The 26,708-nt window shown below is 40.1% G+C and overlaps 1 protein-coding gene across 4 annotated transcripts in view; it reads right to left on the reverse strand.

Moving 5' to 3' along the window:
• Positions 1-310: 310 nt before the first annotated feature.
• The window catches only part of ITPRID1 (ITPR interacting domain containing 1), a 134,641-nt gene continuing 108,243 nt past the window's right edge, over positions 311-26,708 (reverse strand). The window contains exons 10-14 of one of the 4 annotated variants that reach the window (XM_053609383.1): positions 13,176-13,258; positions 11,470-12,783; positions 4,033-4,160; positions 1,757-1,868; positions 311-1,317 (exon numbers count right to left, since the gene is read on the reverse strand). In XM_053609383.1, the coding sequence (XP_053465358.1) occupies positions 1,033-1,317; positions 1,757-1,868; positions 4,033-4,160; positions 11,470-12,783; positions 13,176-13,258 (1,922 nt within the window). In that variant the 3' untranslated portion in view covers positions 311-1,032. Of the gene's footprint in view, positions 1,321-1,744; positions 1,869-4,032; positions 4,161-11,469; positions 12,784-13,175; positions 13,259-26,708 lie in introns of all 4 variants that reach the window. The other 3 variants (XM_053609382.1, XM_053609384.1, XM_053609385.1) reach the window with 3 other exon arrangements.

Consider the following 26,708-nt stretch of genomic DNA (forward strand, 5'->3'; position numbering starts at 1 on the left):
CTCTCCGGACACAGGACCTAAATCACACTCACTGCTGTGTTCTTTTTCATAAAACCTTGTTATTTCCTTCAAAGCACTGTCACTGTTTTGAATTATAAATGTGTGTATGTATTTATATTTTCTCTCCCACTCGATTGTGAGTTCCAGCAGGGAAGAAACTGTATATTATTTTGTTATATGCCCTGTGCTGGCACATACTGGTTGCTCAATTATTCTATTTTGAATGAGAATGAAAATTTTCTGAGTCCCTTGTAGTGAATTAAGGATTCGAGAAGGATTTCTCCAGACAAAGAAAGAAGAAAAAGTTTATTTTATTTTTTCTGATAGAAAAAGGGCCAACTTAGAAGTAAAAGAGAGGGACATAGTATTGGCAGAGAAAACCAGGTACTCAGACTTTTTATTTATGGGATGAAGATTTATGGCTGCAGCCATATTAACAAAGTATTACAAACTGCTCCATCTGCATCTTCTCTCTTCTTAGCAGCAGGCTGATGATACAAGCAGCTGCCTTCCCTTTGAAGACAAGCTTATCACTGGTGATTGTGATCTTGGCAGTGATTCTGCCCTAGAGATAGGGTCTGGGGCAGGAACTGAGTGTTGCTGCTCACACTTCCCTCTGTCCAAGAATTTTTCAAGGCTATAAAGCAGATTCTCAGAAGCAGATTTAAAGAGAAAGATTTACATTTTCTTTCTTTCTTTCTGTTTAGCTCTTTTCAGACATTGTGAAAACAGAACCCCCACATGGTGCCTGTCATTGAGGGAAGGGGTGTGAGGGGGAGAGAGAGAGAGGGAGAGAGAGATCATATGATTGATATTAGCCCTTACTGAGAAACTATGAGTGAAGTAATTTTTATGTTATTTATATTTTTTTCTGATATTTTAGTAAGCCCATTCCTTCAAGAATATGAAAAAAAAATAGCTGATGAAAGGTGGTACATACTTCTACTTGGAAAAAAATTAGATTTTATTTTACCTTGCTACAGCTGGTCTGGGCTCTTATATTTTACATGTATGTTATCAAACTGCTTGGATTTAGAAGAAGATATTTACATCCTCTTTTCCAACAGGACAGTGTGGTGAAGGGACTGGACCTAATTCTGCCTGGGGAGGTGATACAGGAGACGTCCTGGTGCTGTTTTCCACAGTGGGTGGTGCGAAGGCAGCAGGTTGGGTCCCGCCTGAGCAGAGAGCCTGCTGGTCATTGATGGGAGAAGAGAGAGCTCCAAGGGATATGGAAGGCTGGATATTTTTTTCTTTTGTCCAGTTATATTGGAGATTTGTATAGTGTTCAGGTGGTTCTCCTGTGAGAAGGTCCAGCTGCTGAAAGGAAAACAAGAACAAAGAGGGGTAGACAAGATATCATATTTGCAAAAAGCACCAACTCAGACTTGCGAACAAGGCACTCTGAGATGGTAAACCGGGCTCTTTAAGTTAGTGGCAGATTGTGGCATAGGCTCTAAAGATAAGCTTCATTGTGCCTGTGATTCTTGTTCTCGTTTGGAAAAATGGGTCAATAGTACTCTCTTATTTATGGAGCAAGGCAAGATAGGCATATTAGGTGAACTGAATTCTAATCCTAAATTACCATCAGCTGTACAGACTTGAACAACCCAAAGTACTTCTCTGTATACTTAAAATGAAAGTGATGGCACATAACCCTGGAATCTAAAATGACTACACAATTAGGTTTCTCATTTAATATGCCCCTCCTATGGTGGGCTGGATACAACCAAACTCAACACACCAAGAGTCATACCAGCAGAATCCCTTCTCTGATTTGCCGAGCCCGGTCTCCTAACTGAAACTCTAGCTCGGCCACCTGCTGCCTCAGGGCCTCACGTAAAGTCTGTAGTTGGTTGGCTTCCTCCCTGCAAGAGAAAAATAAAAATTTAACAATCACCCTTAGGTACAATGTTCCATTGTCTCTTTCATAATATAGTTTTTTTCTTCGAAATTTCTTAAAACAGAAAGTCACATTCTTTATTTGTATTAGTTGCAGGCATACAAGTTCACAAACATTAATTTCACAAACTCATCAAAGCACTCCTCTTGGGAAGCTATGCACTGCCACTAGTGCCTAGTCCACCCTTCAAAGCAATTCTGGAACTTTTTTTCTGAAATGATCATCAGAGCTGTCATTGTATGGCACACAAAAACATGCAACAACTGTAACAATGCACTCCACTTAGTAAGACACCACTGTATGTTGACCCGAACACAGCTATGAGACACTCATATACCAAAGTTATGAAACCTTGCCAAGTTGAGTTGTTTGTACAGGACTGGTAATGTAAGCACACACTGGCAAATTTGCAAACTTTTCAGGCTATCATATGACAACAGCTCTGATGGTCATTCCAGAGAAAGAGTTCCAAATTTTCTTTGAAGGGTAGACTAGATGCTGGCATCTGTGCCTAGATTCCCAAGGAGAGCACTTCAAACGTGACTATAGTGATATTCAGCAATGATGTACATAGCACATTTTTTAGGATGAGTTTGCTAACTTAATTGTCAGGACTTTCAGGTGAATTACTAGGACAGTTTAGCTTTTCTTAAAATAATTCTATTGCAGTACAACTTATGTGTCATAAAGTTCACCTGTATTAAAAGTACATTTAAATGAATTTTAAAATAATTTACCAAGTTGTATAATCAGCACAATCTAGTTTTAGATTTAGCACAAATTTCCCCAGTAAAAACTTTTGTGCCCCTTTACAGTTAAATGGATTCCCATTCCTTAGCCCAGGCAATGGACAAATAATCTAGTTTGGGGACATGTTGCAATCTATGTGAAAACAATGTAGATTTTCAAAAGTCTAAGAACTCCCAACACTTGCACTTGCATGAGCCCCATTCACATTGATTCTTTTATTTTTTATTTATTTATTTATTTATTTTTTATTAAATCATAGCTGTGTACATTAATGTGATCATGGGGCACCATACACTAGTTTCACAGACCGTTTGACACATTTTCATCACACTGGTTAACATAGCCTTCCTGGCATTTTCTTAGTTATTGTGCTAAGACATTTACATTCCACATTTACTAAGTTTCACATATACCCTTGTAAGATGCACCGCAGGTGTAATCCCACCAATCCCCCTCCCTCAGCCCACCTCCCCCTCCCTCCCCTCCCTTTCCCCCTTCCCCCTATTCTTAGGTTGTAACTGGGTTATAGCTTTCATGTGAAAGCCATAAATTAGTTTCATAGTAGGGCTGAGTACATTGGATACTTTTTCTTCCATTCTTGAGATACTTTACTAAGAAGAATATGTTCCAGCTCCATTCATGTAAACATGAAAGAGGTAAAGTCTCCATCTTTCTTTAAGGCTGCATAATATTCCATGGTGTACATATACCACAATTTATTAATCCATTCGTGGATCAATGGGCACTTGGGCTTTTTCCATGATTTAGCAATTATGAATAGGGCTGCAATAAACATTGTGGTACAAATATCTTTGTTATGGTGTGATTTTTGGTCTTCTGGGTATATGCCTAGTAGAGGAATTATAGGATTGAATGGCAGCTCTATTTTTAGATCTCTAAGTGTTCTCCAAACATCTTTCCAAAAGGAATGTATTAATTTGCATTCCTACCAGCAGTGTAAAAGTGTTCCCTTTTCTCCACATCCACGCCAACATCTCTGGTCTTGGGATTTTGTGATATAGGCTAGTCTCACTGGAGTTAGATGGTATCTCAAAGTAGTTTTGATTTGCATTTCTCTGATGATTAAAGATGATGAGCATTTTTTCACATTGATTCTTTAACATCCTGCTTGGCAACACCTCTGACTGCCCCTCTTCTGACCTTCTCAAATAGCCCCAGCCTTAAAGAATAAATGTTCCTGTCTAGCAAATGGCTGTTATAGACTCCTACTGAGAAAGCAAGAACAAGACCATGAAAGCAAAGGAAAAGCCCGGATTTCTCATTAGCTCTGCTCCAGGGTGCTCATCTGTCCTGCCCTGATTACCTTCCTTGCTCCTGGTGTGTGAGCCGGTACTTTTATGGCTCCCTTAGATAATTACCTTTCCTCCTCGGACATATCTCTGGATAAGAGTGCCTGCTGTCCCATAAGGTGCTGCTCAATTTCCTCTAAATGCTCCCGGAAACTCTGGCAAACCATCTTCATGGCTTCCATCTCATGGACTGTGCACTAGGAACAATTAGAAAAAACTGAGAAGGAAGTCTTTTCTGATTCACTGCAAAAGCTCACTGCAGTGGAGACTGCTTTCCTATGTCAACTCACCTGTTTGCAAAAATGTTTTACTACCAATGTGCAAGAATAGAGAATAGGGAGAGCTCAGCCTTTGAGTTCTTAAAGCAACTAGATGTAGTACTTGGCTTGGACAGGAGGATAGCAGTTGCAGGGTGATGATCATTATGTCCCGGATACTGAAAGGCAGTCTGGAGGGCTAGGTGACATAGGGATGTGAGAGTGTAGACAGAAGAGAGGAGGAAGGGCAGGCTGGAGTGAGGGCTTGTGCTTAGCAAAGTTGAGTCTTGTTTGGCTTTGGAGCTGAGTTCTGTCTCACTCTGGGTGTCAGTAACATTGTACACGTCTGTTCAGGTGGTATGTGTTTGATTAAAGAAAACCTGCTTAGAATATTTTTTATTAGTATTTGCCCTACTCAGCCACGGTCCCTGGATGTTGAAATCTGTAGGATCAGCTCCACCCAGCTAACAAGCCCAATCCAGAGTAAGGCAAGCAAAGGTTAGGCATCCTACCCTTTTCAGGAGTTAGAACTGAAAATTGAACTCAATCTACCCTCTCAATCCTGCTCCCCATTGCTCCTGCTCTGACTCATCTTTTAAATCTTACTTCCTCTCTAGGACTGTGCTTTTGCCTTGGTTTCCTAATTTAAACATATTCTTGCAGCCTCTGAGAACTTCAGAACTCTACATATGTAAAAGCTCCCACACTAGGAGACTTGACCAAACTGTAGCGTGGCCTCCAGCAGCACAAGCCTATGTCCCCAGATGAGCTTCACTCCACCCTGTCTGAGAAAGCACAACACTGCTAAGAAAATGTACTATTTGCTTTAGCCAACACCTGACATAGACTTCTGTCCTTTATTAGAGTATTTACTAACAGAGGCCTACAGTTGTGGATATGTATCTCTTACAATTCAGAATTCCCTCCCTCAAGGACCTGAGAGCCGTCCTTTGAAATGCAATTATCTGGAAGACTACAGACTCCTAGTCTCTGTGGGGAGGTAGTATCTTCCCTAATTGCCAGCTCACAAACACAACTGGCCTAATGGCACTTACATGGCATAACCCTTTGTAATTTTTCTGCTTCTCTGACTCTGCTGAATTTTGCTTTCCACTCTCCATCATTATCTCTTTAATACACCCAAATCACAGCTGTACAAATCAGACTGGAGCTCAGCTTTCTTCCCTGTCAGTAGTTGCTGAATAAAATCTATTTTCACTGCTTTAACTAACTTTCTGCTGTTTATCTTTGACACCTAAAGACCCAGTCCATTTCTTGGGCATGCTGATGGTCTGCTGACAATCTTATTTTGAGGCCTAGGATGGATCATGCTTTCAATAAATCCATGATCCAGAACCCCAGGGTTACTACCCATCTGAGTTTGAGGTATATTAATCAATGCTTGTCAGACGCTAAAGCCATCTCTGAACATCAGGCCCACCTGTTTGGACCCCCTTCCAGATTAGTATGGCACTATCTTTCTCCTCCTTATTCTTACTAACAAGAATATTTAAAGGGAGCAACCTGTCTGGATAAGAAACTACATTTTCCAGCATCCCTTGCAGTTAGAACGGCCAACAAGATGGAAGCATGAAGATTGTTTAGGCCTTCCATGAAGCCCTTTAGAAAAAGCTGGTGTCTCTGGATGGCCCCTTTTAGCCTTTTCTTCTTCCTCCTTCCAGAGATGGGCCATGTATCTAGGTTAATTTCTCCAGCCCCATTTCTAAGAAGTCCAGATTTCTTACCCTTCTTCCCAAAACCCCACAGCCAAGATTTTGGCAGCCTGGTGGCTATTTTTATCAGAAATGCCATAATGAAAATACTTCCTAAGAGTAATATTTTTATAGTAAAATCTTTCCATCATTTTGCTTTGAGAGTTTGGCTTTGATTCTATCATCTAATTTTTATGCTGAATAACATATTGTGTATAGTAATACTCTCTAACTACTTTTGCATTGGTGTGAGTGAACCAGCTAGAGGACTCTTTGAAACATTATTGATATTGGCAAGAGTACTTGAAAGAGGACTGAATTATGGCTTCTAAAACTAGAAAAAATATTGGAGACCACACCATGAAGGGCTTCTTACATAGATAAGTGCTCTGACCAAAAATGCTTAGTTAACTTTTCTGAAGTCAAAAAATGGCAGTCAGATTTCAAACCCAAGTTTCATGGTTCATTTCTTTTCTGAGTCATAGTGTAGCTGGACACATGGAGAAGTTATTTTTCCTTCAGGAGTGAGCTGTTTGAGTTTCTAGTAGATTCCTATAAGGTAATCAAGAGCAAACAACTGGTTCAAACCAGGGTCCTGGAAATATGTTGCTCAAGTATGCTGAACATCATAAACATTGAATTTCATGTTCATCTAGTTATTTTGGGGTTATTGAAAGGTATGAGTGGGGCTGAATTTGGGAATAATTGATGGAATGTTTGCTGTCTGAGAAGGAAGGAAGCGGAAGATTCTTAAATGCTGCCACCTTCTGGTCATTTGGAAATATGAAAAATATATTTTAGCTGTAGAATAGGTATAGGGATCATTTCAGGAAACTCTAGATAAGAAAAGTAAAAATTAATTAAATAACGTCATTTTCATAACCTTGGGTGGAACTAAAGGCCACTACGCTAAGTGAAGTATTTCAGGAATGGAAGATTGAACACCACATGTTCTCGCTAATAAGTGGGAGCTAAACGATGGGCAAACATGGGCACAAAGAAAAGTAAAAGTCATTGGAAACTAAGAAGGGGGTGGTGGAAAGGGATAATAACATACCTCTTGGGTATGGTGAACACTATTCTGGTGATGGGAACACCAAAAGCCTTGACTTAAGCATTGTACAGGTACCATGTAATAAAAACATTTGTACCACTCTAGTATTTTGAAATAAAAAAGAATGTTTTGAACTCTTTTTTTCTAATGTAAAGGCTTGATTAGAACCCAAATATAATGCAAAAACCTCTCTACCCAAACCTATTAAAACACCATCAATTCAAAAACAATAAACTTTTACTTTTGAATTGGCTCATTTTACTTCTAAAATTCGCATGTTTTCCTTTTTCTTTAAATGTAAATCATAAACATTATAGAAGAATTTTCACTATTCAGAAATCTTAGTTCTGACACAACTTATTGTTTCTTGAAAATGCTTTTTTGAATTAACCCTTTAAAAAAAATTAACCCTTTTTAGAAATTAACAAATTATTCTGAGGAATTCACTTATATGTAAGAATTTATATCAACAAACCATTATCTTAGATAACCCACAGCCAACAAAGTTGGTATTGACCAATTAGCCAACCAAGTGTTTTTCTGCAATGTCACATCTCTATGTAAGGGGAGTAAGGTGAGGATATGCTTGTGAGTCTTCAAGTCTTTTACTTAAAATTACTCTTAGTTTCAACATCTGTTTGAACTCCTATTCTCATGCAAGAGCTGTTGCAAGATATGCAAGATAGCAAGAGCTGCTATCCATCTTTCCTGTTAATTTTATTATAACTACTTTTTTCTAACTCCAGCTAGTACCTAGCATCTAACTTAAAGCCATTTTTCTCCAGAACACTCTTTAGGCCTTAAAAACCCAAATTCACTCACAGTAGACACTAAGGTATGTACTGACCTTTTCCTCTTTGTTCTTTAAGTTTCTGTAAGTAGCCTCCTCTTATAGGGAATGCAATCCTTTATTCCCATGTGCTTTTCTGCATCTGAGCATGTGCACATGTGTACGCCTACATATGAAGGCAAATATACATGTGACATGCGTGTATATACGTATGTGTATATTTTGATTATTTCCTTGGGGTGTATGTTTCTGGTTCTTTGGATCTAAATAAAAAGAAATGCACTGACACCTATGAAAACCTATGTAGCATCTGTTTCAGCAGGTGTATATTGCCAACTCAATTTGATATAAAAATTCCTCCTTTTAGTAAAGTTGTAACTCCTAAGAGAAAAGAAGGCAGAGGCAATATGAAACAAGGAAGGTATCAGAAGCCATGAAACGGTAGGCCCTCTCAAACCCCTGCTCATTTAAATCTACACAAAAGTCTGAGGATGGCCTTTGTGCATAATGGGCCACAAAATCTCTTCTATTTTCTGCAGAAGGCATGCTGATATGTCAAAGTGTCAAACCAGAAAGAACATCTACGTCTACCTGCCAAATCTCTCCACACAGCTGGGGCTTTTCAGGCCCATGGCCCTCTCTCAGCATGAGGCGGGAGGAACAGAAGAGCTCCGGTTCACCCTCAGGGTGTACTCTTTTGTCCCCACTTTAAACAGTGTTTGGACCTGTATCTGGCTCTGCACTGCGGTGCCTGAGTGTCTTCAGGGCGGTTTCCCAATCTATCCAGTCTGCCTTCCTTGAAGAAGGCGGAGTCCTTCTACCTGCTAATCTGCTACAGGTGCCAGATGCCACTTGCTCTTTTAATTCCCACAACTACACAAGTTCACAAGGATTCCTCCAAAATCCAAGAGACTGCCAGACCTCTCACACTGAAAGCCTTACTAGGCTGTGTTATTGACCTGCTCTAGCAGGTGCTCTCTGGACACCAGTTTGCCTGATTGATTAGACGCCATCCTGGCACCTGTAGTGAGGCCCACCCTTTAGCCATTCCCAGCACTGGCTCCTCCTATGTCTAAACCAATTTATCACATCTTACCCATGTCAAATAACCTCATTATGTAGGACATGTTTTCAGTTTGTGCCATGGGAAGCTGTGTTACCCTCTATTCCTATTTCATTTGTGGTCATATCACTGAAAAAATGATAGACTAAATGAGCACCAAGATACAGCTGTTGGCATAGATACCTGATTATAACTTTGAGGAACAAATTAAATGATGGTGCTTTCCAAAGTCAGTTTGATGCACTAGATTTCTAGCTTCTTAGTCTATGGAGTCATGTTTGTTATTTCTCTTCTTAATGCAACCAGGAAATGACTTACCTTGTTTTGAAGAGTGGCAATGTAAACAGAAACTAGATCATATCATATTATGGAATAAATACCTGTCCAATCTACACTATAAGAATGACATTTGATATGTCTAGAAGGACCATTTATTTTCCCAGAGTTTTTAACACCAATTTGATTTGTATAATTTTATTATTTCTAACAAAACGTAACACTAAATATGATCTATTTTGTGTACCTTTGTAAAGATTATCTTAAAATTTAAATTAGAAAAATAATCTTTTTTCAGGATATCTATTTCTATGTTAGATCAACAACCCACTTTTCATCATGGAAACTGGGGTACGTAATTCTAGGATTTAACATTTTTTCATCTACACCCTCTCAAATGTTTCCTCTAGCTATCTTTTATCTGTAACATTTTTCCCATATGAACTATGTGATCAAGTAAATGTTTATTCCCTTAGAGGTGAGTTCTTCAACCTTGACATTATTGACATTTTGGGCTAAATAATTCTTTCTCATAATGGCTGTTCAGATGTTTAACAGCATCCCTGGTCTCTTCCTACTTCTTGCCAGTAGTAACCACCCCTCTCCAAGTTCTGCCAGATAAAAATGTTTCCAGACATTGCCAAATGTCACCTGGGATGGTGGGAGGTAGGAAATTATCCCCAGCTGAAAACCACTGCTTTAGAACATTTAAATCCCTCAATAAATAATGATGACAATAATGATGATAGTGGTGGGGGTGACGGGGGGATGAGGATCCTACCATTCTCCAGTATTTGAACTTTACATTAGCCTTTGTTCTTTTCTTCCACTAAACTTTTGGGAAATATACCCAGAATTTATTTTAATGCCTAAAAAAACCTTTTCTTACTAGCTCAACCCTCATTAATGGCTCTTTTTTAAAAATTCTCAAAGCTGAAAGGTCTTGCAATTTGAAAATAATGATGTGGTAACTATTTAACCTTTCATGTAATCACTTGCTTTGTTTATATTACAATTATGTAGATTCCTATCTGTTGACGGACAATGAAGTAATTTGTTTTATCTTTCAAAGAATCACTTCCTAATGTCAGTACTACACTTACATAGATGTAGATACTTTAAAGTTGGACACCTCCTTGTCTGGAGTGTAGTGGCCAAGGGTTTGGTGTTCCCCAAATTTGAATTTGAATTTGGACTTATCATTTACTAGTAAGGAGGCATTGGGAAAGTGATTTGAACCCTCTCAGTTCTAGTTTCCTCATCTATAAAAGAGGAAGAAACTGGCACATTTTAAGGACAGCTATAATACCTTAAATATGGATGAAAGGGAAGATTAAATGACATAATATAAAGTGGTTAGCACAGACACTCAGTAAATATTAAAAGAATTGGAAGGTAACCCACAAGTTCTAAACAGTAGGTGCTTAGTAAATCATGGTCCCTTCTTCCTCTCCTTTGAATAGTTGCAGATCCACACTGTGCCACACCCACCCCACCTTCTTAACTTTCTCTATGTGTAGTTTCACGTGTGAAAACTTTTTAATCAATGGCTAGCCTTGAAGGTCTAAATCATCCCTTACCTTGAGAACCACTAACGAGGGGGCACTGGAAGGACTTATTAAACACTTGTTGATTGATCCAGGGTTGAAAAAGACTGGGGTCATTTAGTTTTCAGTTATCCCAATGTCCACTTTTACAAAAGCTTAGCAAAGGTAGACCTCTATTTGGCATGAAAAGCTGTAAGTTCAAAGCCTGAACAATAATTAAAATAGTAACAAAAATTGATAATGAAAGTAGCACCTACAGAATGAACATTCCCCAGAGCTTTCTATGTGTCACACACTGTGCTGAGTGACTGAGTGTGTTGCAAACTGTACTAGGTTTATCTGAATTAACACCAAAATACTCCTGTGTCAAGGGCATGAACAGTCTCCCTGTTTTACAGGCCAGGCTCAGACAGGTTAGATGGTTTTTGTAATATTATATAGCCAAATGAATTTCAGACACAGTACTTCTCAGCTAGCCTGAACTGGACATGAGGTACAGACACATTTATGTTTATAACCTTACACATATGAATTTATGATTCTATGCCTTATCTTTCCCTTCTGTAAAATGGGAATTAATAATAAAATTTGCCTTCCTTACTTCAAAAGGTGATTGATTGGAAGTATCAAACAAGAAGAAATGTGTAAGACTATATCATAAACATGCACTCTATAAATGTTACTTGCGATTTGAAACGGAAAGGTATGCCCCGAGAGCTCATGTTCAGAAAAGAAGGATTAACACTGTTCCTGGGGTGTCTGTCACTGTGCATCTGCCTTCCCACCTATGCAGAAGTGAATACTTACATAACATAGCTCCCTCACTGTCGTGTCCTGCAGGACTTTCAAAGTCTTCATAAACTGGTCTTCTGAGTGATCAGTATGTGAGTAAAGGCAAGGCCTACAGACCCAGGGTGCAAGCCCAGTGCTTTGTGTTTCCCAAGTGCAGTGGGGATAGTGATGACAGCAGGCACAGCACTGGGCAGGAACAGTGTGGCAGATGCCCGCTGGGTAGATACTAGGGAAGCCTGTGTCTAAAGAGACAGACTTGGTGAGGGGTCCATGTGTCAAGGTCTTTATTCTTAGGGCTGAATAGAAATGCCAGGGCCTGGGCTCACATGTAGACGTTTGAATGGAAGTATCCTTGAACTGTCTTTCTTCTGTCACCAGACCTGGTCCTGTGGCAACAGGGTCACACATAGTATATTCCAAAGATGTTCCTCTAGAATGAGTCCCCAAGGCCACAGCACTCTGAGCAGCTGACCCCAGATCAGAGGACATCTGGGTCATCACAGATGTGGAGCTGCCAGTGTTTGAGTCAGCAGATGGAGGAAGGGTTCCCATCTCAGCTTCTGTCCTAGGTGGTATTTGACCCAAAGCACTATAGCTTGGCTTCACTTGGGCAGTATCTCCAAGCACTTTATGGAGGTGGGGAATGGATTTTGCAGATGTTTGAACAAGGTCAAGGGAATAGGACATGACTTCACTGTGCTTGGGGATGTGCTGAAGTGGACTTTCTTCTGCTAGTAAGTTGTTGTTAGTGTCAGGACAGAGTCTATAGCTTTCCTCTTCCCTTGAGGCCTCAGAGTCAACATGAGGAAACTTGCCTTGAGCCTGGTCATTTCCAGGTGACCTGTGAGACTCACAGTGGTGGCTTTGCATGTGCCTTTCTCCATCTCCCTTAGGCCTCAGATACCCATCCTTTATTTTTGTGATGTGGGTCTCCATAAACCCCAGAGGATTATCACATTTAGGAGTTACTGTGCCTCCAGTGATCTTGTATTCAGTGCAGGGGGTTGGCAGATGCTGCCAGAGGTGGCTATCTTTCCCTGGGTGTTCTCCCCCAGCAGAAGTTTTGACAAGGGCCATGTCTGGAGTCAACAGCTCTGGTGACCCTTCCATGGCCTCAGGCTGACACTCTTCCTCCATCACAGATATCAAGGCCTTTTCTCCCAGGACACTCCAGTCCTGGCTTGAAAACGATGTGCTCACCATACTCCTGGAGTCAGACTTGTCTGCCTCCTGTTGATAGTCATGTGCTGGGAGGAGGCTGCAGCTGGGATCCCTGGCCTTTCCACCTGCCTTCTCAGCAGCACTCTGGCTGCTTGGCAAGGAATGCACCTGTTGGAGAAACCAGGACAAAAGTGAGAGAGACAATTGGTTTAAGGAGATTTTATTTTCTTGTCATTGCGATTGATTCCGAAGTCAGAGTGATAACTGAGGCTTTACACCAGTTGACTGCTTTAGGACCTCCTCTCTATAAGGCCCAGCTTCCTTGTTTAGAAAAATCAAAAGAAAATAAAAAGGAAAGGGAGGTTGAGCTTCCTGACACCTTTAGTAATGGCCTCCAGCATCCCCCACTCCTTGAGTGCCTGTGGCATGTGTCTTCTCAGCCGTTCACTATAAGTTTTCTTTCTGAGTTAGCTGTGAGTGAGGTTAGGGCAGTGAGGTGCTTGATAGGGCTAAAGTGGGCCATAAGGCTGGGCACTGAGGGCTTTGTTGCACCTTCCTACCTGCAAGGGCAGTGGCTCCAGGGGCTCCTCCAGGAATCCGCTGCTGTCAGACTGACAGCTGTAGGCTCTGTCTACCCTGGTGCCTGTGGAAGGAAAGAGGTGTTGAGGTTAGTAAAGTAGAAACATCCCAATCCTTCCAGGCACCTGGCGTGCTGCAGAATGTCCACAAATGCCCGTGCATGGAAATATAAACAAATGAGAGAATTCGAAGGGTGATTTCTTCTCACCCATGAACTTTACAGAGAGTTCATGTAAAACTGCATCACTTCAAAAAAAGAGTAAAACATGAAGAGAATAAAATATGGAACAGAGAAAGGAGAACCAACATCTCTTAAAACTAAATAACATTATGATTGTGAGATGAATCTTTACTAAGGGGAGGAAAATCCAGAAGGAAACACATATGTCTTAAATGCCACACTAATGAAACAAGAGACAAAAACTGATATATGTATACGTGTATATATGTGTGAATCTGTATGTGTGTGTATATTTTTAAACAAAATTTGGATAAGAATCCCTTCCTAGCTTAGACTATTTGTGTAGACTATTTATATGACTACAAGTCTGTACTCATGTTTTAGACCAGTCTTGTCACCACGAGAGGCTAGAATAGGCAGAGAAAGAATAATGTTATGTGTGGGCAGGTCATGACTTTGCAAACACGAGCATTTTGAAATACTAAATCTGTAGCTTCTTACATAAATATTGTGTTATGTATTCTGAGTTGGGGGAAAAATAGGTGGTTTTATCTTGCCAAAGATTAAATTATGCAATTCTTTTTTTTCTTATTTAATGAGAAATTCTTTCACATTTACTACAGTCTAGGCTAGAGAATAAGAACTATCTTAGGAGGAAGGGGATTGGAATGTAACCTACTTGGAACACCAAGGAGCAGAGGGAGAAGCACTGTTTGTCTTGGAAGACTGGACACTGGTGAGGGAGTGGTTTGAAGAGAAAGGCTGATTGCTAGTGGGTAGAATGGTTGGGTATCTGGCAGCTACATGAGAACTAGGGGATTTGCTTTGATTGAATGACTAAATGAAGAAGAGTACAGTGGGGGAAAAAGGACTTCAGCCTCTCCTGGACTCTAACTCAAAGGATAACTCCACTAATAAGAGAAGCATCTCCCATCTCCCCATAGGCCTGGCCCTGGCCAGACTTAACTATCCGTGGGTCTGAGCAAAGACATCAAGAGACACACTGTCCTAGAGGTGATTGCCCCAGCTCAAATCCCAACCACTTCACCCTGAGGACAAACTAAGGAGAAAGAAACCCAATTTTATAGAATTAAACATTATAAATCCCATATTCTTTAATCCACCCTCAAAAATTAAAGCTAAAAATCAAAGGACATAAATTTTTTAATAGCTGAATCCCAGAGAGGTAGAGGAACTTTTAGAAAAATTTCAAGAAAACAAAGTCTTTGACTTAGCTATTGCCTGTTGTTAAGAGTAAAATATGGAAAATATTTGCTAGTCATAGATCTCAGCGTGGCTTCTGCTTCTGTAAAGCTGGAGAGATAGGGATTAGACATCTTCTCCCATCTGAAACAACTAAAGAACTAGGCAAGATACGTGCAAAAAGTTTTTCAAGCCAATGGTCATCAGGCAATTAAAGATGGCAATTCCCGAGAGCTAGGAACAAATGATGTGAACCTGTAACTACCTAGCTTGCTGCCTTGAGAGAGTCTGCAGGGCTTGGCATGATAAAGGGGAAATAAGGAGGGCCTGGCAGACTCCTAAAGTTGAGGAAACAGAGCTAGGCATCTAGAAAGACAGAGTCAGCCAGAGTGGGGCAGAGTAAAGGAGAGGAAGGAGCTGCATAGAGACAGAACTCATTCAGGGTCTGGAATAGGGAATGCTCCCACCAGCCAGAATGCAAAAACTCATAACTCACAGGGCATTAGAGGGTAGAGTACTCAGACTTGCCTCAGGAGTGAAGAGTAATTAGCCCTAGAATGACCACTGTTCTGGTCCGTCCCACCTAACAAGTCTTAAAAGAAAGACCTGAACAAATTAAACTGTTTCCAAGTAACTTGTTTCTTATACCCAAGGTAAAGAATATTTACTGGAATATAGTAATACCTAGCACCCACATGGTAAATGCCTTATGTTTGGCATCCAGCAAAAAAATTCAGGCATGAAAAGAAGCATAAAAATATAACCCCTAATGAGGAGAAAAATCGATAAATTGAAACCAACCTAGAACTGACACAGATGTTAGAATTATTAGACAAGGGCATTAAAATACTTGTTATGATTCCATTCCATATGTTTAAGAAGCTAGAGGAAAGATGAAATAAGTTAAGTGGAGATATGCAAGATAGTAAAAAAGACCCAAATTGAACTTTTGGAGATAAAAATGACAAGATCTCAAGTAAAAATTATACTGGATGGGATTTGAGATTGCAGAAGAAAGTATTAGTGATGTGAAGGCACAGCCACAGAAACTATCCCAAGTGAACCATGGAGATTTAAAAAAAATTAAAAATTAAAATTGTACGGTGAGATATCTCTAAGTAGCCTAAGATGTAGATGCTTGGAAAGCACCAAAGAAGAGGGGAGGCATTTGGAAAAATGTTTCAAAGAAAAGTTTGTGTCAAAAAGTCCATCAAATTCCAATCACAGGAGACAGGAAGAAAACTACACTAAGGAATATTAAAAAAAAAAATTGTTTAACACTAAGATAAAAACAAATCTTAAAATCACCCAGAGATAAAAGAGTATTAAGTATAGTGTTACAAAGATAAAAATAGCAGCAAATTTCTTATTAGAAATAATCTAGGCAAAAAGACAGTTGAAAACCATCTTTAGGTTACTGAATGGAAAAATAATGTGTATAAGAATGAACTGTTTTATGTATTATTTAAATCTCTCAAAAATACAACTGACTATTTAAACGCAAATAATAACAATGTAGTGGTGTTATAACAAAGGCTTAGAAGAGTTTACAAAAATGAACACTTACGATTATAAAATTGAGTAATTTGTATGGAAGAAGCTGCCAGAGAGATATTCTTTTAATTTTGATGTGCAACTTTTATAGAGCCTTTAACCTAAGAAATATGATACTATTTACCTGTTGTTGGAGGAAACAGTGTATACTCATTGCAAATTTATTAAAAGACATTTGCTTGCTTGTATATTTAATTTGTGTAATATTTACACAAGTAATTTTAATTTTGCTTGTGTAATATTTAAGACCTTACTGTTCTTATGATAGTTAACTTAATATTAGAAATCTTCAGGAGGCGGAGCATAATGGTGGACAGGACGGACGTGTAGCCCACCTCTCCCAAGCCAGAGGAAAAGCAGTCTGGACTTCCATGTGTGTGGATTATTGGAGTGGACAGACAGCTGGAGACGCCCAGCGAACTGGAGGTTTGCTATATATGAGGGGTAATTTAAAATCACAGACTCTGTTGTAGAGATTTTTCCCTGCTCTGCCGTGCTGGCCAGCAGGCCCCTCCCCTACGGAGGTCAGCAGCTTGTAAATGCTGACAAAATACAATTGACAAATAATTAATCCTGAACTGAGGGAGGCATCCGAAAGGAGAGCCACTCAAAATGACAGGGAGCTGGGCAAACTGTTGGACAATTGAAGGGAAGGGATCCTGCCTGGGAAACAGACATTTTGAACTACCCAAAAGGGCGGGCACCTTTCTCCCAGGTGTTGGAGGGGGCTGGTAGTTCAGGCTGCGTGGCGAACTGGCAGGTGCCCATCCGAAAGGGAAACTCTGAACCATAAAACTCAGAATAAGTCCCCCCAGCACTCCAACCACGGGAACCAGCTTGAAGCCTAGGACTCGGCTTTGGCTTCTGGAGCCGCGAGCTACTGAAGCCGCAGACTGGCTTTGGCTGCTGAAGCTGCGGGAACCAGCTACAGGAGATAGAGCTGCGAGCCCGCCAACGACCGTGAACTCAGCACCACCCCCCTTATGGCCGATTGCAGTTGCCAGTTTGCGGGGGAACCTGGGAATAGAGTGGAGGGACTTAGGAAGCGTGGACACCTGCCCTGAGTGGAAAGGTCGGTCGCAAGTGCTGTCTGGAAAAGAACAGCTGAGGTTGCACAATTCTTAGGCAACAAACTTTTACAGAAACTCCAAAATGGCGATTGGCCATGGAAGGTGGTTACCATGGTAACGGTATAAACTGTAAATCAGGTAAAAGTCTCAGAACCACTCACAGCGCCACCTGGTGTCCAGAAAGTAGATTGCAGTATGAATATATTCCTACGAAAGTTGATCCCTACAGCAGACATATAGATATTTATAGGTATATTTCTACACACAAGAATATTTTTGTAGTTGGTGCCTTTTTGTTTTGTTTTGTTTTGGTTTTCGTGGTTTTTTTTTTGTTGTTGTTCTTTTGTTTTTGTCTGTTTTTTCCTCAACATTTTCTTAGAGGAGATTTCGATAATTTTTTATTATTACTTTTTATATAGATATATTTTTTATTTCTATGTCCTCTAATTTTAATTTCTTCTTTCTTCTCATTTAACATTCCTTCTAACACCACTTTTTTCTCTCTTTTTTTTCCTTTCTTTCAATTATTTTACGATTATCACTATTTTTATTGCAGTTGTTCTTGTATTGCTGTTGTCGTGGCTGTTGCCTGTATGTCTGTGTGTTTCCGTCTGTCTCTGTATCTATGGGCCCATGTGCCTGGTAACCTTTGTATCTGTTTATTTGTTCATTTGGTCTCAATGAGCTTGGTGTTACGACCTGCAACTCTGAGCTCCTAACACTCCCCTCCACTCTCACTCTGTGATCTGGAGACCTGCCCCCCCAGGAGTCCATATTCTTGGGTGCACTCTCGAGAGGTGTAGACAGGACCTGGACTGCAGCTGGCCAGTGCTGACTCTGTAGCAAAGGAGCGAGAAGACGACAGTCAGCTGAGAGGGAATTACACTGGAGTGGTGGTGCCCCGAGGTGCAGAGGAACAGCCGTCTTCAGCAATAACAAGGCCCACCCCCAGATATCCCATAGACTCTCCTCCTGTCTTCCCGGGCAACCAGATGAGGCCAAGCATCTTCTCAGATGGCAACCACCATGGAACAGACCTGGGACTGAAACACAGGCCCCATGAGTAAAGGGTTTTCCTGAGACGGTACCAACCTGGGTGGAACACGGGGACTAAAAAACACACCCGCAGAGCCGGGAAACTCCCAGGGTGGGGCTGATCCAGAGGACCGCTCTACTGAGCCTAAGACGCACCTGGCCCTTAGGGGATCATTAGCCTATAGACAAAGGAGGCCAAGGGGCTACAGCCAACAACTGATTGTGCTGCGAATACAAACCCACAGGTCTAAAGACAGGGCCTGAGGCACAGGTTCTGGGAACTCAAATCAGCCTCTCCTCTGCAGAGGAATCTGGCAAGGTCAGAAACAAACTCCCACAAGGGTTTTTCCCTTCACCCAGTAACATAAACTAAGGGTGGGGCTGGAACTGAGTGAACACCTCCAGCCTCCATCAAGTGCCCAAGGTTGACAGGCCACACCACCCCCTACTGGATAAAGACAGAGAATAGTGACCTAGTCAAGCAGACACAGACTACCCTGTGACTTAGGCAGGTGCAAACCCCTGGAGTATCTGCTTACTGCAGACAACTGACTGGGTCACAGCCCTGTGGGGATAGCAGCAACTGGGTGTGACAGAGCTGCAAGGTGGGGAAGGAGGCATCAATCTTCCCAGACTGATCTATTTACTGCGTGGCTCTTGTGACTCCACGCAGCACTGGAGCAAGCCATATTAGAGCAGTCACCAGACCCCTGTGATCTAGTTCCCAGGGACCTCTTGAACTCTCCCACCCGAGGCAGCTGCTGACTGAGACAATTGACTTGGACCTTTTGAACTGAGTCACTCACCTGGGGACTATCCAGGTGGTGTCCTGGGTGTGTGGTTGTAGGAAGGTTTGATTTTCCTTTTCCATTTGTTGCCTGTGGTGGGTGGGATGACTTAATTGCTGGTATTTTTCCACAGCTGAGACTTCAACCCAGAGTAACTGTTTCACTAGGGTCATATAGAAACCAGCTGAAAACAAGACAGAACCACTTAGCCCCTCTACACCAAACAGGGCCCCAGTTTCTCAGGCCACAGCCCTGTACGGGTCCTCGACAAAACACCAGAGGAAAATCAAAGGCAGTAAAGCAATCATGGGGTGGAATCAGCGGAAAAACTCTGGTAACATGAATATCCAGAATAGATCAACCCCCCCAAGGAAAGATACGGCAGATGTAATTGAAGATCCCATTCACAAACAACTGGCTGAGATGTCAGAAATCAAATTCAGAATTTGGATGGCAAACAAGATTAACAAAATGGAATTAGGAATTCGTGGAGAAATTCAAAAGCTGTCTCAAGAATTTAACGAATTTAAAGACAAAATCACCAAAGACTTAGACACACTGAAACAAGAATTTGAAGCCCTCAAAGATATGAAAAATACAGTAGAATCCCTTGCAACAGAATGGACCAAGCAGAAGAAAGGATCTCCGACATCGAAGATAAAGCCTTTGAATGCTCCCAAACTCTCAAAGAGGAAGAGAAATGGAGAGCAAAAATGGATCACTCACTCAGAGAGCTCTGGGATAACTCGAAGAAGGCAAATATCCAACTCATAGGAATTCCTGAAACAGATGAAGTGGCCTCACTGGGCGCAGAGGCCTTTCTGCATGAAATTATGAAAGATAATTTTCCAGACATGCCTAGAGAACCTGAAATTCAGATAGCAGATAGCTTCAGAACCCCAGCACAACTCAACCCCAATAAGACATCCCCCAGGCATATCATAATTAACTTCACTAAAGTTAATATAAAGGAGAAAATTCTCAAAGCGGCCAGGTGAAAGAAACCTATTACCTTCAAAGGGAAGAATATTAGAATGACTGCAGATCTCTCTGCTGAAACTTTTCAAGCCAGAAGAGGGTGGTCATCAACGTTTAATCTCCTCAAGCAAAATAACTTTCAACCCCGGATCTTGTACCCAGCTAAACTGAGTTTCATTTATGATGGAGAAATTAAATACTTTAATGACATACATATGCTAAAGAAATTTGGCATAACCAAAACAGCTCTTCAGGATATTCTCAGACCTATCCTCCATAATAACCAACCCAATCCTCTACTACAAAAGTAAACTCACTCAGAAACTTCTGATCAAACTCCAACTTCCACAATGGCAAAAGGATTAAAAATGCCCACTGGACTTTCAAAAAACTCCATACCCCAAATTTCACCAAACATATCAATACTCTCATTAATGTGAATGGCTTAAACTGGCCTCTAAAGAGACATAGGTTAGCTGACTGGATACAAAAACTCAGGCCAGACATTTGTTGCATACAAGAGTCACATCTTAACTTAAAAGACAAATACAGACTCACGGTGAAAGGATGGTCATCCATATTTCAGGCAAATGGTAACCAGAAAAAAGCAGGAGTTGCAATTTTATTTGCGGACACAATAGGCTTTAAATCAACAAAAGTAAGAAAGGACAAAAATGGTCACTTCATATTTGTTAAGGGTAAGACTCAATATGATGAGATTTCAATTATTAATATCTATGCATCCAACCAGAATGCACTTCAATTTATAAGAGAAACTCTAACAGACATGAGCAACTTGATTTCCTCCAACTCTATAATACTTGGAGATTTTAACACTCCTTTGGCAGTGATGGATCGATCCTCCAACAAAAAGCTGAGTAAAGAAATTCTATATTTAAATCTAACCATCCAGCATTTAGATTTAGCAGACATCTACAGAACATTTCATCCCAACAAAATTGAATACACATACTTCTCATCAGCCCACGGAACTTACTCCAGAATCGATCATATCTTAGGTCACAAGTCTAACCTCAGTAAATTTAAAGGAATAGAAATTATTCTTTGCATCTTCTCGGACCATCACGGAATAAAACTTGAGATGAGTAACAACAGGAATCTGCATACACATACAAAAACATGGAAGTTAAATAACCTTATGCTGAATGATAGCTGGGTCAAAGATGAGCTCAAGAAGGAAATTGCCAAATTTCTGGAACAAAATGACAATAACAACACGAACTATCAGAACCTCTGGGACACCACGAAGGCAGTCCTAAGAGGGAAATTTAAAGCACTACAAGCCTTCCTCAGGAGAACAGAAAGAGAGGAAGTAAGCAACTTAATGGGACATCTCAAGAAACTGGAAATGGAAGAACACTCCAACCCCAAATCCAGTAGAAGAAAAGAAATAACCAAAATCAGAGCAGAACTAAATAAAATTGAAAACAAAAGAATAATACAACAGATCAATAAATCAAAAAGCTGGTTTTTTGAAAAAGTCAACAAAATAGATAAACCTTTGGCCAACCTAATCAGGAAAAAAAGAGTAAAATCTCTAATCTCATCAATCAGAAATAACAAAAACAAAATAACAACAGACTCCTCAGAAATCAAAAAATCCTTAATGAATATTACAAGAAACTTTACTCTCAGAAATACAAAAATCTGAAGGAAATTGACCGTTACTTGGAAACACGTCACCTTCCAAGACTTAACCAAAATGAAGTGGAAATGTTGAACAGGCCCATATCAAGTTTGGAAATAACATCAACCATACAAAATCTCCCCAAAAAGAAAAGCCCGGGACCAGATGGTTTTATGTCAGAATTCTACCAAACCTTTAAAGAGGAATTAGTACCTATATTACTCAACCTGTTCCAAAAGGTAGAAAAAGAAGGAAGACTACCCAACATGTTCTATGAAGCAAACATGACCTTGATCCCCAAACCAGGAAAAGACCCAACAAGAAAAGAAAATTATAGACCAATATCACTAATAAATATAGATGCAAAAATATTCAACAAGATCCTAACAAACAGAATCCAGCAACATATCAAACAAATCATACATCATGACCAAGTCGGTTTTATCCCAGGGTCTCAAGGCTGGTTCAATATATGTAAATTTACAAATGTAATTCAGCACATAAACAAATTAAAAAACAAAGACCATATGATCCTCTCAATCGATGCAGAAAAAGCTTTTGAAAACATCCAACATCCTTTCATGATCAGAACACTTAAGAAAACTGGTATAGAAGGGACGTTTCTTAAACTGATAGAGACCATCTACAGCAAACCCACAGCCAATATCATATTGAATGGAGTTAAATTAGAATCATTTCCACTCAGATCAGGAACCAGACAAGGCTGCCCATTGTCTCCATTGCTCTTTAACATTGTAATGGAAGTTTTGGCCACCGCAATTAGGGAAGAAAAAGCAATCAAGGGTATCCAGACAGGGTCAGAAGAGATCAAACTTTCGCTCTTCGCAGATGATATGATTGTATATCTGGAAAATACTAGGGACTCTACTACAAAACTCTTAGAAGTGATCAAGGAATACAGCAGTGTCTCAGGTTACAAAATCAACATTCATAAATTGGTAACCTTTATATATACCAAAAATATTCAAGTTGAAAAAAGAATTAAGGACTCTATCCCATTCACAGTAGTGCCAAAGAAGATGAAATACTTGGGAGTTTATCTAACAAAGGACGTGAAAGATCTATATAAAGAGAACTATGAAACTCTAAGAAAAGAGATAGCTGAGAATGTTAACAAATGGAAAAATATACCATGCTCATGGTTGGGAAGAATCAACATTGTTAAAATGTCCATACTACCCAAAGCAATATATAATTTCAACGCAATCCCCATTAAAGCTCCACTGTCATACTTTAAAGACCTTGAAAAAACAATACTTCATTTTATATGGAATCAGAAAAAACCTCGAATAGCCAAGACATTACTCAAAAATAAAAACAAAGCAGGAGGAATCACGCTACCAGACCTCAGAGTATACTACAAATCGATACTGGTCGAAACAGCATGGTACTGGCACAAAAACAGAGAAGTAGATATCTGGAACAGAATAGAGAACCAAGAGATGAATCCAGCTAATTATCATTATTTGATCTTTGACAAGCCAATTAAAAACATTCAGTGGGGAAAAGATTCCCTATTTAACAAATGGTGCTGGGTGAACTGGTTGGCAACCTGTAGAAGACCGAAACTGGACCCACACCTCTCACCATTAACCAAGATAGACTCTCACTGGATTAAAGATTTAAACCTAAGACATGAAACTATAAAAATACTAGAAGAGAGTGCAGGGAAAACCCTTGAAGAAATTGGGTTGGGCGAGTTTTTTTATGAGAAGGACCCCCCGGGCAATTGAAGCTGCTTCAAAAATACACTATTGGGACTTGATCACACTAAAAAGCTTCTGCACAGCCAAGAACACAGTAAGTAAAGCAAGCAGACAGCCCTCAGAATGGGAGAAGATATTTGCAGGTTATGTCTCCGACAAAGGTTTAATAACCAGAATCCACAGAGAACTCAAACGCATTAGCAAGAAAAGAACAAGGGATCCCATCGCAGGCTGGGCAAGGGACTTGAAGAGAAACTTCTCTGAAGAAGACAGACGCATGGCCTTCAGACATGTGAAAAAATGCTCATCATCTTTAATCATCAGAGAAATGCAGATCAAAACTACTTTGAGATATCATCTAACTCCAGTGAGACTAGCCTATATCACAAAATCCCAAGACCAGAGATGTTGGCGTGGATGTGGAGAAAAGGGAACACTTCTGCACTGCTGGTGGGAATGCAAATTAATACATTCCTTTTGGAAAGAGATATGGAGAACACTTAGAGATCTAAAAATAAATCTGCCATTCAATCCTGTAATCCCTCTACTGCGCATATACCCAGAAGACCAAAAATCACACCATAACAAAGATATTTGTATCAGAATATTTATTGCATCCCTATTCATAATTTCTAAGTCATGGAAAAAGCCCAAGTGCCCATCGATCCACGAATGGATTAATAAATTGTGGTATATATACACCATGGAATATTATGCAGCCTTAAAAAAAGATGGAGACTTTACCTCTTTCATGTTTACATGGATGGAGCTGGAACATATTCTTCTTAGTAAAGTGTCTCAAGAATGGAAGAAAAAGTACCCAATGTACTCACCCTTATTATGAAACTAATGTAGGATCTTCACAAAAGCTATAACAGTTACAACCTAAGAATAGGGGAAGGGGGAAAGGGAGGGGAGGGAGGAGGGTGGTAGGTGCAAGGAGGGGGATTAATGGGATTACACCTGCGGTGCATCTTACAAGGGTATATGTGAATCCTAGTAAATGTGGAATGTAAAGGTCTTAGCAAAATAACGAAGAAAATGCTACGAAATCTATGTTAACTAGTGTGATGAAAATGTGTCAAACGATCTATGAACCAAGTGTATGGTGCCCCATGATCATACTAATGTACACAGCTATGATTTAATAAAAATAAATAAATAAAATGGAAATCTTCAGATCCTTTTAGAGCTAGGAAAAATATCACCTATTTTCCTCCTTATATCAACTTATAAATGATAACTATGTTACCCTGTTTCCCCGAAAGTAAGACATCCTCCGAAAATAAAACCTACTTACAGGAAAGATTAGACGTCCCCTGAAAATAAGACCTAGCGCATATTTGGGAGCACACCTTAAAATAAGACACTGTCTTATTTTCGGGGAAACAGGGTAGTAACCTTTCAAAAGCGGAGATCAGAATTTCAAATATTTTTTCAGTAATATGGAAAGGGCCCTAGCTACTTTGGCTAGAGACTCTCACTAAGTAACCCTGTCAAGTGGACAGCATATCCTCAAGAATTTTTTCTCCATCCATGTAAACATGAAAGAGGTAAAGTCTCCAGCAAGCTGGAACATATTCTTCTTAGCAAAGTATCTCAAAAAAGTATCCAATGTACTCAGCCCTACTATGAAGCTAAATTATAGCTTACACATGAAGACTATAACACAACTATAGCACAAGACTATGGGGAAATGGCCAAGGAAGGGGAAGGGGGGGGGAGGTTTTGGTGGAGGGAGGGTAATGCCTGGGGCCACATCTACGGTGCATCTTAGAATGGGTACAGGCGATCGCACTAATGCACACAGCTATGATTTAACAATAAAAAAAAGGAAAAAAAAAAGCCAAGCCAAAAAAAAAAAAAAATTCCACTTCCCAAGGAAAAAAAAAGAATTTTTTCTTACAAACCACCTGTTTCAAGCTCCCCATATGTCCTTAGGACCTACCACAGCCTGTTTCTGCTCAGCCCTGGGGGGGCCCTCTTAAGTGACAAAGTATATGGATAGGAGAGGACAAGGCAGGACTAACTTGCACTAATCACTCCACACTCCCAGACTATATAAATCTAAGGGGACCCAAAAACATTTGACAGGAGGGGTTGAGACTTGGCAAAGGTTGTACAAAACAGATCTTGGAACCTCTTGCTATTTCCATGTGTTTTGGCTCAATATTTGTACCATAAACAGTGCAGGACTTCTAATGTATCATTATTATTCCAACTTCCAAACAATCTCTAAATAACTGCTATTCTGTAATTTAAGCTTCATATATGATGGTTTCTATTCCCCTTCTTACAATGCTTGAAAGAAATTATATGTTATAAGTTAGAGTCCATTTGTCCATGTGCTGGCTGGTCCATATCAGTTTGGTCCAAATGAAAATAAACCACCACAAACATGAAGTGTCCCTCAAAGGTAGAAACAGTAATTTCCTCTAAAAGGAGTGTATGTGTGATGTTACTGTTGCCTTTTGTTAACTGTTCATGAAGACAGCTCCCTTGTACTCTCTTGGCCTTTCTCCTCAGCTTAAATCTCACTGGTTCCTTTAAATTGGCCTTCACAGGGCCGATTCCAAGTCATCTGTGTCCTATACTTTTGAATAAGCTCTTGCTTAATAACATTTTCCATAACACATGGCACCTGGACCTCGATTCAGTTGTGTAAAACACAACAAACAAATCTCGAAACTCATTTAAGTGAATTTGTAAAACAACCAAACTTCATGGATCAAACAGTAGAATTGGGCATAGTTCTCACAAGAGTGGAAGCTTATTCATCTCGTGTTTGTTTCAGAATTCAAGTGCATGCATCTGAATCATTTCGAGAGATTCACCAAAATGTGGGCCAATTTACAGATGGTTTACTTTCTTCAGGAGTTTAAAAATCTTTTTTCCTCCTAAAGTACCTTTATGGCAACTAGACTATAAACACTGAAATGTTAGGTTTCCAAATTCTAAATATTCCCGTAGAGTTGTAGAAATTAAATGAGACAAAGGATGAGAAATTGCCTAGCCCAGGATGGCTATGATGGATTATGAAACAAACAGACAACTACAAATGTGTGTTATTTATCACTTCCACACCCACCACTAATGTGTATTACAAGGGAGGGCTTGACTTTGAGGAAGGCAATGACACCTGGTAAGAGCAATGGCAGTGATGCCTGCATGTCCAAGCCAATTCTACCCTGTTCCTGAAGCTAGCTTAGGACAGGACTGGAGGAAATTGAGACATCTCATTACCCCCAATGGAATTTCCCCCAGACACTTAATATGCCTAAGGAACAACAGGTCTTTCTTACCCCAGTAAACAGGGGCCTTGCCTTCCAT

Source organism: Nycticebus coucang, chromosome 11, assembly GCF_027406575.1.
Source record: "Nycticebus coucang isolate mNycCou1 chromosome 11, mNycCou1.pri, whole genome shotgun sequence".
Classification (NCBI taxonomy): Eukaryota; Metazoa; Chordata; class Mammalia; order Primates; family Lorisidae; genus Nycticebus; species Nycticebus coucang.